Source organism: Epinephelus moara, chromosome 7 (genome assembly GCF_006386435.1).
Source record: "Epinephelus moara isolate mb chromosome 7, YSFRI_EMoa_1.0, whole genome shotgun sequence".
In the NCBI taxonomy this organism is placed as follows: Eukaryota; Metazoa; Chordata; class Actinopteri; order Perciformes; family Serranidae; genus Epinephelus; species Epinephelus moara.
This window is the reverse complement of record NC_065512.1, coordinates 30,284,050-30,296,766: the sequence shown is the minus strand read 5'-3', so window position 1 is coordinate 30,296,766 and position 12,717 is coordinate 30,284,050. Positions and strand designations below refer to the sequence as shown.

The following is a 12,717-nucleotide window of genomic DNA, read 5'->3' as shown; positions in this document are numbered from 1 at the left end:
TCAATTAAGCGGGCATGTGTGGAATGCTTTCAGGGGGAACGGGACAAGATGGCTGTGGGGCCGACACTATGCGCCCCTCTGTCTCACTTGCCCTTGATCTCAATTGGTCTCGCTTTGGCTGACCCATGGCAGCGTGAAGGGGAGCCATGTCAGGCGCACACACACACTCGCACACACACAAAGTGCCATGAAGGGGAGAGATGTCTCGCCTGGACAGTCTAAAAGGCTCTCAAGGGTCCTCTGCTGTGTCTCTCGTCTCTTTCTCTCTGTCTCCCATGACACTGGGGATAAACGAGGCTTGGTCACCTAATGAAGCATGCTGAGTCCTCTATGAGTAGCTCGTAATGCAGTTACTAATAGCCTGTTTGTAAAAGTGCAATCCTCCTAAAATCCTGGTCACTTTTGTGAAGTCTGTCCATGTCTGAGGGTCAATTACAGGGATAATGTTCATCTTGTGAGTCTTGGATTTTGAAAATACAAATTTTAAGTAGGGTATTGCTTCATTAGAAGAAGAAACCTATTCAAGGCCATACAACAATGTCACATACTGGGGCATCCTGAGGTTCATGAGAGGCTGACCATGTAATCACAGTATTATTTCTTTAAGTCTGGCCTGAGACCTTCGTTGCATATCATCACCAATGTCTTTCAACTTCTACTGTCTGCCTAAAATAAAAAGGAGGAAATAAATGACAGTGTTCTGAACACGTACTGCTTATCTGTGTCTGCTTGTTCCAATGCCTCATTAACTCTATATCGAGTAATATATAAACTTAAAATGCCCTGTTTCAGCTGCACCACAAAAAAAGTTTACTCCTGATTTGATACAAATTTCCTGTACAATATACAGTAGACTATGACTTTAACTGTAACTTAGAAAAAAAATAAACTATGCCTATGCATTCAATGCATCTTCATTCAAACGTTTGTATGATAACCTACAAAAAAGCACACACAACAGTTCATATGATATCTTACAAATTAGTGGCCCACGAATCACGTTACGTCCTTAATATAAAGTTATGTAATTAACATAAAGTTATGGAGGTTAGGTTTAGAAAAGTACAATTATGGAGGTTAGATTAAGGTGGGGAAAAAACATGGTGACAATGTACTTTAAAATTACTTAAAGTTCACACCGTGCCATCACACATCTCCAGGGGTAAGTCCTGTGTTTTTTGACCCACCTACCACCCCAACCTGTCTACTAACTGAACCGCTTTGACCCGCTTACTTCTTTATTTCCGTTGGCTCATTGGTCACCTTATTGCCTTCTAAAATATGTAGACTATCCACAAATTACTGGCTCATCATTATTTATGATGTATTTACAAATTTTGGTGCATTACTTTTGGTAGGAAAATGAACCAACAGTGCATGAGAACAGCCTGATGTGTATCCCACCCCCTACTATCACCTTGTCTGTCCCAAAAGTAAAGTAATTTTCTTAGAGCGAGTCCAAGTAAAAAAAAACATGTTAGGAAACAAGCATCCACTTACCCGTTTTGAAAATTTCATAGCGCAGTGAGAAGCCCGCCCCCTGGTGGGCGTAGTCCGATACGAACTTGATGTGGAGTGAGGGCCCTGACGATATGATTGGTGCAGGGGCGATGTTGCTGCAGTGCTTCCCCAGGAGGTCAGCTGACTCTGAGTTTCCATCATGGATCTCTACATAGTCATACCTGCAGAGTAGAGACAGATATCATTAAATACCTTCTCTCCGACATACACACATGTGATTAACTGCACTTAACGAAATCTGTACACCATTTTATTGCTATTCTGATATTTGCAGCTTATGGAAACAGTAAATGCAAATATCACATTCAGTGAAATGCAATACCACAGGGACATTATTAACCCACAGTACTAAATATCTGCTACTGTACACGCTTGATGTACAGACATTTAATTAATGTACTGATGAGGTGTTTGGTAGTAGAAGGGAGACGAGACTTTAATTTGAGGAAGAGGAAATTGTTAAATCCTTTCAAGCTGCTTCGCCTCTGCTGTTATTAGGTTTTTTCATTTTTTCTTTATTAGTTTTTTCATCTGGCAGGCATCGCATTGGATTTGGCTACAAAACGGAAGCAATGAGCAAATTGTTTGCATCTATCAGTGGCTAGAGGGACTTCTGAAAGCACAGTTACTATCGGCAGAAGCATGGGTGTCATTACAATTCAAATGAATGCAGCAGAAGACATTGGCAGATGGTGGAGGAGGAAAAGAACCACCTGCATGAGGCAAAATAGAAATAGGAACCTTTTTTTAAATTCAATAACTGCACTGTAATCAAGTGATTATATACTCCGACTGCTACGGGCTTCATGGTCTACAGAACACCATTTTATGGATTATAACTCTCATATAATACAAACAAAAGGAGAGTGTGACTGTAAGATGATGCGCTTCCTTTCAGCTTGCATGAGGAAACAGTAGTGTCACATGTGTGCTGAACTTTATAAATGCAAAAGAAAACCAATTCCCCATCTCATGCAATTAATTAACTTATTTTCTACTTGTTATTCTCAAAGTGACTTCTACGTTCCCTGATATATTTAAAGCAACAGAAAGCTTTCAAAAGAAGTTACAGCCAAACAAGTCCTAGTTGTGCAAAAAATTGATAGAAAATGAGAAAATAAGCCTCATATGTCTTGTGCTTTATGTTACACTGGGGCCAAAGTCAAAGAGTGTGAGGGCTGTATGAACTATGGATGCACCCTACAGCCTTTGATGCTAGCGAAGGATTAATCTGGAACAAATGACTCCAGTTTACATCTTTGCCCAGGTCTAATTCAATAATGTTTGTAACTCAGGCAGTTCCCGGAGTTCTTGGAGAAATGCACATTTTTCACTTTTTACAGTGGATTTAGGTCACTTCTGCATTTCCCTGGTTCTATTTCCCTGAGAAATATTTCACACTTTTCTGCCGACTACTGTACAGTTTGTAGAAGGAAGGTGCTGAGTATGACTAATCATGTCAGAACTAAATGAAGGAACAGAAGGATTATGATTAACAAGGAATCCTCAAAGACTAAAATGGGAACTATCAACAACTAACATTAAAGTGACAATATTCCTGTCATGTCACATCAAGTGCTCCAACTTCTTTATAAGCCTTTGTACTTTTCATACACACAAAAAGCCATGAAAGATGCACAATCAAATCTGAACTGATCTAAAAACACAAACAGAAAAGCAGAAAGGCTGCATGGGACCCTTTTTATCCATAAGTGAAATGTTCTGACTTGAAATCTATTTTTATTCCCATTTCTGTCATGTTTTCTGACCACAAATGTTGGGACCTGTCTCCAGACCCACAGCAGGAGTGTTGCCTCTGTGTCTGGATACCAAAGACACACCTGTCCAGCTCTAAAATAGCTTCCTGGAGAGAAATTCCTTAAGCAACTTGACATGAAAGAAGACATAAGGTTTGACTCCTGAGCTGAGTGAATTTCAATTAGTGTTTCTCTTATGGCTGGACTGTATTTACACATCTACGTCCATCATATTGATCAGTCTGACCACAGTGCCTCTAACGCTCCAATATTGAACCCAACATATCCTGTCTTATCTGCACAGTTTAAGAGGAAACATTTAAGAACAAAATAATTTACTTTTTAAAAATACCATAAACCAGTGAGAGAGGAACTCTCAGTATCTCAACAGAAGTAACATGCACCATGGGATGATAGAGGTACCACACATGGTGTTTTAATGCTACTGTACAGACACATTAAGGACACACAAATATAAAAGGGGTGTTAATCTTTTCACTATTTATTAGCATGCATTCACAGTTATGTGAACTATCATTCCTCAACCCGGGAACCAAAACACACACACACATATACACACTGGTATCGAAGGCTCCATCTGTGGTCATATACGTATCTAAATGAGGTCTTGGAGGGTTTTTTTTGTGCAATTTGGAGGGGCCTTAATACACCCTGTGCTCCTTCAGAAGATCTGGCTATATCTGCAATGTTTTTTACTCTTTATTACTATCATGGTGTAACTCTGTTTCGCATGGGTGAGTATGTCAAAGAGAAGGAATAGCTGGTATTGTGTTGGGTGGCTTTGTTTGTTTCCCATTTAAAGAGCCAGGGCTGAACACCAGATCTTTTTTCAATGAACACACAGAACACACAGCTAGCGGACTGTGGTTTGCTGAATTTACGAGGGATAATATTAATTCCCTGGACACTTACCCCAACCATTAACCATAACCAAGAATTAAGTCCTGAACGTGAAGTTTAGTGGTTTGAATTTTATTGACCACTTTAATGTGACCAACACATTTCCGCTCAGACACAAACTTACATATACTTAGACACACACAGAACTCGTTTCACATGACTTGACTTGAACTGACATGGACAGGATTACATAGGTGGTGGATATTTGATGTTGTGTTTCATTGTGATCCTGTGTTACTCCAGCTGTCAGAGTGACAGTTATCAAACGTGAGTGTGTACACATTTGTCTTATTACCTCTCGTCTTGTAACAATAAGACAATAGGAGCAGACTTAACACTACAGAACCCTCATAGCTTTATAAAAGGCTGCCAAGTCCACAGACAAGATCTCTATTGTGCATGGACACAGTGTAACTTGTGCACAGACACACAAAAGAGTGTGTGTTTTACGCTCTGGCTCTCACCATGTATGTGCATGCAGTTCATGTCTGAGTGTGTTTTTGTGTATGAGTGTGTTTTCGGGGTGTTTTATGACAGGTGAGCAAGCTCCCGACATAATGAGGGTCATACACCTCCCACTCTCCCATCATGCTTTGTGTCTGCTTTGCGTGGAACTAACACCACAGTTATGACGCAAGCTGTCACTGCACGGTGAGCATGTGTGTGTGCATCTGTGCGCGCGTGTGTGCATGCGTGTGTACGTGTCACAGTTCTTGTCATATTTTCCCAAGAGAACGCCTCATCCCAGCGACAGTTTCCTCCTCCTCCTTTGTGAAATGACAACTTTGTTTAACGGCTACTCGTATCCTGACAAGATCTCTTTTTCTTCTCTTTTCTGGCAATTTGTTTTTTGTTTTTTTTTGGTGTGTGTGTGTGTGTGTGTGTGTTTCACTTTTTAACACTCATTCTTTGACTTCTTCCTTTTCTCTATCCATCCCCTTTTCCTCTCTAGCTTTCTCTAATGCGCTGTCAGGCACATAACCAGTGGCCAAGAGCCAGTGTGTGGGTGAGACAGTGGAGGCAGAGATGGGGAGAGAGAGGATGTTAGAATTTTGTGAATATTTGAATTTCAAATTACAGTTTATTAATGATGCTGAGAGAGAAGATGGAGGATGAGACAGACAGACTGACAGACTGACAGAGTGATAGATAGATAGATAGATAGATAGATAGATAGATAGATAGATAGATAGATAGATAGATAGATAGTCATTTGATTGCTTTCCTCACTCTTGTTTCTCTTGTACTGAGCTAAACTGCCAATCAGAGTGATTTCATTCATCGATGGGCTCCGCTAGGTCCAGTGCCAATTCTAGATGCTGAAACGGCCAAAAAATGAAGCCAGCAAGGACCAACTGGTGCCAACGGTGCAGGGCACACCGCAAAAACTGGGGCGACTCACTGCCCAACACTGACCAATAGCCAGCCGTCGGCTTGGTATGTCAGAGCCCTCATCGACAAACAACAGGAAAAGGGATAAATCTCTTCTTCTTTGTCCCATTTCTTTTGTAAACCAATAAGATTGTGTATCACAGTTAACATCTAGTTAGAAAGCAGCTCAGTTACTCTGCTGAGTCTCTGCTGGTTAAATTGCTTTTGTCCCCTCCTTCTTTCCATCATCACCTATATGTTAATAGAGCCAAACAGCTTTACTGTGTGATAGGCTATATTGACATGAGTGATCAAAGAGTGGGTAAGAGCCGACAGGCAGTTACATGCCGTCCACATGTTTGTATGCACATTTTCAATTCAAAAACCTGAGTGGAAACGCCAAAAATTAAGAAAAAATATATTACAAAAAGTGGTCAGGTCATTTAGTAAAAGGCAAATGGTAAATGCAATAGAAGCAGATTTGGCAAATAAATGATGATGTACACAAATCATGTGACTTAAATGTCACCTAAGCTTTACTGGCGAGACGAAAGATGGCAGCAGATGAAACATCAGGTATGTGTGGACCAATGAGGAGATTGCTAATGAACTATTGAAAACGTATGATTTCCATTGTTCACTGTGTCCGTTTCTATACATCCATTGTTTTCCTTTCTTTAAGCTGTAACTGGCATTCTTTAAATAGCGTCATCTCTTGCTCCCTCTTCTCATTAGTGCCACCCACTGTTAATCTCAATGAACCACTTCCCAATATTCACATGACAGTAATGAATGGAAAAATGTGTAAATTTGCATTTTCGTTTTCCAGTTTTCTGAAAATGTTGCACTATATTTGGATGAGAACCCAGTGATAGCCCCTGACAGTGTCTGAGCAGCCTTACATAATGGTTTTACAAAGCTCATTTTTCCTCATCCATACTAAAATGGGAGGCATTTTTCAGATTCATACACAGTAGAGGTATGAATCTGAAAAGTGTAAACGAAGAGAAAAAAGATTTCAAATTCAGCCGGCACAGTGTGGACGTAGTCAGTGTGAGAACATGACACTGCATTCACCCTGCCAACTCCTCCCCTCAGACAGACAGAAACAGGTGTCCCTCCATCCCTTCCTCCCTCCCCACAGCCCTGTGCCTCAAAGACATTCACTGCTACCTCTAAGTCAGCACTCACACACGTATGCAAGCGACCTGCACAAACACACAGACCTTCTGTCCCACTCATAAACACACTGATACACACACAGAGCCTGTGGCCATGCACTCAGATGGATCTATAGAAGGGTTTGAGGTTTCCTCCAATCTGTCTCTGTGTAGGAGGTACACAGCTTCTAACAAATCCCATCGTTTAATCCCATCATCTCTCTCTCTCTCTCTCTCTCTCTCTCTCCCTCTCTCCTCTTCCCCAATATACTTCACTGCAGCCAATCAGTGATTTTCTGAGACTTGCCATAGGGAATGACAAGGAGTCTGAATTTGTTTCTCCCACACTTTTCCCGAAATTCCCTTGTCAACAAGCAGTGTACGAGATGTTTTTTTTCCCTTGCTAACATGAAGGAAATGATGAAAAACAACTGTTAGTTCCAAAATGTGTAGCATGGGAGGATGCAGCTGTAAACAAGGACAAGAATTTGTGTTGGATTGTAAACACAGATTAAGGGAGTAGACTTAAAGCTGAATAAAACAATGGTGCTTATGAGAGATTAATGTGTGCTAGTGGGTAGGGGTGTTTCCTGAGTGAGAAAGCTCTGCAAAGCCTGTCTGACGTGAACCAAGGAAAAGGTTTGGATACAGACGCACTTCCACCCCTCCACCCTTCCTCGTCCCCCTCCTCCTCCTCCTCCTCCTCCTCCTCCTCCTCCTCCTCCTCCTCCTCCCTCCTGCTTTGGTCTTAATTGCCTTTCACACGTTCTCTCTCTTAGGTCGGGAGTTGTCTTCTTACACCTGCACATTTCTTTCAAACGTCAGTGGTGCCCTTAGTGGTAGACAGAGCGTCTGCACACACACACACACAAACAAGAGCTGAAAGCAAGCCACACGAGAAGTGATATGTGTCAGTGTTTTCACAATGTTGAAAAAACACAAAAATGCACATCCATTAAAATATTATTAAGTCATGAAATCTTAATTGGCCAAAATTTAAATTTCTTGTGTGTTTTGTTGTCGTTACTTGTATGTATTTGAGCTGCAAATATGGGGAAAGTCTAAGCAACAATTGAAATGGACTAAATTAAACTGAAGTTGTCTAAGAGTGAGTACACTAAGAACACACTATGAAGTTAATTATGGATTTTACTGGAATTTGACATTAATGTTTATACACAAGATATTACTGGGTATTCTTTTTTTAACAAATACGTCATTTCCATTTTTATTTTGTTGTTGTTTTGTACTTTGTTTCCAACTTAACCATCTGCTCGTGCACATTTTGCTGAAAGAGAAGTGGGATCATGGGTGGGCCCCACACAAACATTTTTAGAGGAACTGAAACACTGAGTATTTTCATTCTTTCCTGCTTCAGCCACGTGAATGACACAGCACAATTCAAGCTAAATCGTTATTTTATAGGGAAGTAAAACTGGACTGTTAGGCTCACAAGAACAATTATGGAGCTGCTGGATTCAGCCAAGCCCTCTGACTGTTCAAAGATGCTTCCAGCTGCACTGATAAGTCCCATAAGGCATGACAGGCTCTGGTTCAGCAGCTGCTACTGATGATTCTTCCTTACTCCTACTTCTCGTTCTCCTATATACTATATACATCCCTGGAGACCAAGAATTTCAAACACTACATATTCATAAGCATTATGCAGCATTTGAAACACAGAGCCTGAAAGGGTTTTCTTAATGTTCACAGGCAGTGCTAAGAATCCATGCTAGGAGAGCTTCTTGCATATTACTACTGAATTAAGAGCTGGGGGTCCATACATTCAACATAGCCATTGCCTTGGTCTAGAAAGTGGTTTATTGTCTCCATTGGACTCAGAAAATGCATTCATTTTCAGTACCTAATGTGATTCACCAACACATTCTCACTCCGACCTTGTTACGTATTGGTCAAGGACTTTCCACATCTACATATGACATGCCAGGTACCCTGGTTGAGTCTGTTGTTGGTATTCTAGGGCGCCATGTCAACTTCTGCCTGTTAAATGCATTGTATGTTTTCAAAATACACTTCCATCTTCACAGGAAATTGCTTGCATGAAGTCTATTTCAAAATAATTGTACTATGTCGGAAAAACACCGTAAATTGACAATGCACGTAGTTACATTTAGCCAACACATGCAATTGGTAGGGTATAGGCAACAAAAGCAAGTGGTTAGGTTTAGAAAAAATACCAGCATTTGGCTTTACATTCATACAGGAAGCTAACACTAGCCTCCTACGTGAAAGTCGTTGATTGTTGGATCCATCCACCACCCCTCCTGCCCACCCTACGTTTACCCCTGACACCATCAGGTGCCATTACACACCGACAGCGCCCAGCTGGGTATAATGCCAACGTGAAATGACAGCTTTTTTCGTCGGTGTCTGATGTGGAAGTCACTGCCCAAGTGCCGGTATTCGATGACTGGAATGAGACCAGACGTGGATTCACAGTAATTAAATCATAGAGAAATGTTTTGTTTGCATGGACCTGTGGACACACTAAAGCTGTGTTTTAATTTGGTGTGCATTAATTTAAGTTTATGAGTATGACCCACACGCTCAACCTCTGCATATATATTCATATACCTGTATAGAGGAAAAGCAGCCGTAGTCAGTCTGTCACTGAAGCAGTTAATAGAGAGTGAGGAGGATGACTGACTTCACTGTTATCAAGTAATAGGCCTATTACTGCAGACAGATGGACAGTGTGTGTGTGTGTGTGTGTGTGTGTGTGTGAGTGAGGGNTGAGTGAGAGAGAGAGAGAGAGAGAGAGAGAGAGAGAGAGAGAGAGAGAGAGAGAGAGAGAGAGAGAGAGAGAGAGAGCGTGTGTGTCCGGCAGTAGTCTCCAGGACAACCAATCGATTCCTCATTATGGCTTTAACACACATTGATCAGGGTCAGTCCTTCAAAGACACACACACACACACACACACACACACACACACACAGTCATTACAGTAACAGACATTGATCAGGCAGACCTTCAGGGCCTCGGGGAGTGTCTGTAAATCAGACTACTGATATTATCATCATTACCTGCATTACCTGAGTGTGTGTGTGTGTGTGTGTGTGTGTGTGTGTGTGTGTGTGTGTGTGTGTGACAGAGAAGGAGGATTTCCTACAATCACCACCTTGGAGCTTAACGCATCTTCAAATTTCAGACCTACTTCAGTAACCTCAGGGTTGTGTCAAAGTCACTAATGTAGTGCCTATGGCATGTGCACTACGTCCTGCTAACAATCCCCCAAAGTGCAATGTGTCACATTTAATTCATGTGAAGGTTAGTGATGATTAGTAAGTGTCAGAAATCTCAATTCACTCCTCAATGTTAAGCTATTGAGTGTCTATCACACAGACAGGGGTGAATGGGTGAAAAAGGAAGTGATTCTGGTTCAAGCCAGGTCTCTTGGTAAACAGGGTGAGGTGTTGATTACACTGGACGTGTCTTAAGCAGTGGAGGATGCCTTTTCCTCACTTCCAATAGTGAAGAGGTGTCTGGAGTTCATGCACTTTGGGCATGGAGAAACAAACTGCGCCTCAAGTTGATTAAAGCTCCCTATCATTACTGATTTATCTCTGCGGTTGAATTGGAAGAACACAATGAAATGCCTGCCTGAGTTAACTATCAACCACAAAAATGGAGGAAAGCCTAATAGCTCTTGTTACTGACCAGTCAGAGCTGTTTAATCTCACAGAGTTGTTTCCAAAGCTTAAGCATAAACTTTAGGTGAAGCCTAACGTTTGTAGTTTCAGGTAAGTTTTATTTGGTTGAGTTATTGATTGCCTGAAAGAAGTTGCTGTTGAAAGTTATGGCACACGGGTGATTAACCCTTGATTTACGTTTCTTAACACAGCAAGACGCCTCTCCCTGTGAGAGGTAATGTGATCATGATCACAGCTGCAGGATGCGGCATGGTTTGCATCTCTACACAGGCATCCATGTAATCTGCCTAAAAGTTTGCCTGGTGAGGAATTTTGATTGAACATAAACCTAAACCGTGTTGTACCACACATCTGGGTCCCAAGGTGCGCTCTCCTCTCTGTAGCTTTCTAATAACAGTGTCTTCCAGCTTTGTGCTGGGATGCTTGTCTGGATGCACGGCTCTCCTGCTGGTAGAGTCGCTGTGATGTTAATTCAAACATGCAGGCAGCTGCTAAATGCCCACAGCTGGTAAATGAACATCCACTGTCACACCAAATGCTGCTTCCACTCTCTTCCTCTCTCTGTCATGTAGTCTCTTCATCTCTCCCTCCAACTTTCTCTTTTTTCCTTCCTGCCCTAAGGCCAGTGTCACATCACATCACTCTACCTTTTGCTCTCCTCTCGGTCATGTCTCCGAGACTTCTGCCTGCCGGTCAGGTTTGTCTGTGTGCATGCATATGATGAAATATTCCAATATCACAAAGCATTTACAGTATGTTTTACACAGTGGTGGAATGTAAGTAAGCATATTAACTCAGGTACTGTACTTAAATACAATTTTGAGGTACTTCAACTCGACTCAATTTTTTATGCCATATTATGTATACTTATACTTCACTAAAATTCAGCAGCAAATATTGTACTTTTTACTCCACTACATTTATTTGACACTTACCAGTTACTAGTTACTGGCTACTTTTACACATAAAAACACATGATATGATATGATATGATGCAGTACTATACTCCTTATATATCTAAAGTTGGCTACAAACTACAACTTTACAATGCTCCTACATGTACAGTATTAGTTAGTGACAATAACTGAGTAACATAATATTCTTTAATAACAAAACCCTTTAAGGGGAGCCATTCTGAATTATATGTACTTTTACTTTAGATACTTATGTACATTATATTTTGTTGATAGAACTTTTACTTAAGTAACATTGTGAATTCAGGACTATGACATGTGATGTATTTTTTTGTCTGGGGTATTTCTACTTAAATGTAAAGAATCTCAGAAGGTTTTGATACTACAATGCTCATAGTGAAGGGACAGTTCACCCCAAAAATTCATATTTTTCCTCATATCTGTAGTGCTGTTTATCAATCTTAATTGTGTTGGTGTGAGATGCCGAGTGTTGGAGTGTTGCAGTTTGTAAAAGGAGAAATGTACTGTATATGTATGGCAACACAATAAGACTTACCTTTAAGAGATAGTTCAACCCAAAATCCTGTAGCTATGTCTATCAGTCTAGATTGTTTCAGTGTAAGTTGCTGAATGTTAAAGATATCAGCCATAGAGATGTCTGCCTAATGTAACTAGATGGCACTTGACTGATCAAAGCACCAAAAATACCTAAATCTTCTGCTAGCACCACTGAGCTAGCTAATGCTACGGCTCAGCAAAGGAGGAAGCCATTAATGTTTACGTCTCATGCTGCCACAAAAACAAGTGCCTCGTCTATGAGTAGTAGATGCACACTTCCTTCTGCATGGTGATACTGTTGGCAGGTGTAGTTCAGTATAAATAAAATGGTTCCTACATGAAACTGCTCATGAAACCTGGTCATGATTTCTGGAAAGAGAGATTGCTGTTGAGTTTTTCAAATAGTTGCATTATATTGAAGAGAAAGCAGAAGATTTTGGGGTTAACGATTCTTTTAAGATTACACTTGATACTTGTGTAAGGTGTGTTACTGAGAAGAGAAGAGAAGAGAAGAGAAGAGAAGAGAAGAGAAGAGAAGAGAAGAGAAGAGAAGAGAAAAATAGACCTAGCATGAAGTTAAATGATTGATTGAGGCAGAGTACAAAGACAAGGTCTAAATCATTAGTGAAACCATTATCGTTGACTGCAGCTTCTCCGTCATATAAATCACTTCTTAACTCACTGCCTTACTCCACACTTATTGTGTAAGCCACATAACCATGAAACTGCCTACGTGCCTGTCTGCTTGTTGTTTTTTCTCTCTATATGAGTTTTTATGGGAGCCAAAAAAATGCTTGCACCTTATGTGTTCTTATTTATGCACGTAAATATGAGCCTTATATT

At 40.8% G+C, this 12,717-nt stretch overlaps 1 protein-coding gene across 3 annotated transcripts in view; it reads right to left on the bottom strand.

Annotated features, from left to right (window-relative positions):
- LOC126392819 (neuropilin-2-like) overlaps positions 1–12,717 on the bottom strand; it is a 117,622-nt gene that overhangs the window by 82,783 nt on the left and 22,122 nt on the right. For all 3 annotated transcript variants that reach the window (XM_050048476.1, XM_050048479.1, XM_050048478.1), the window contains exon 3: positions 1,501–1,682. In XM_050048476.1, the coding sequence (XP_049904433.1) occupies positions 1,501–1,682 (182 nt within the window). The remainder of the gene's footprint in view (positions 1–1,500; positions 1,683–12,717) is intronic.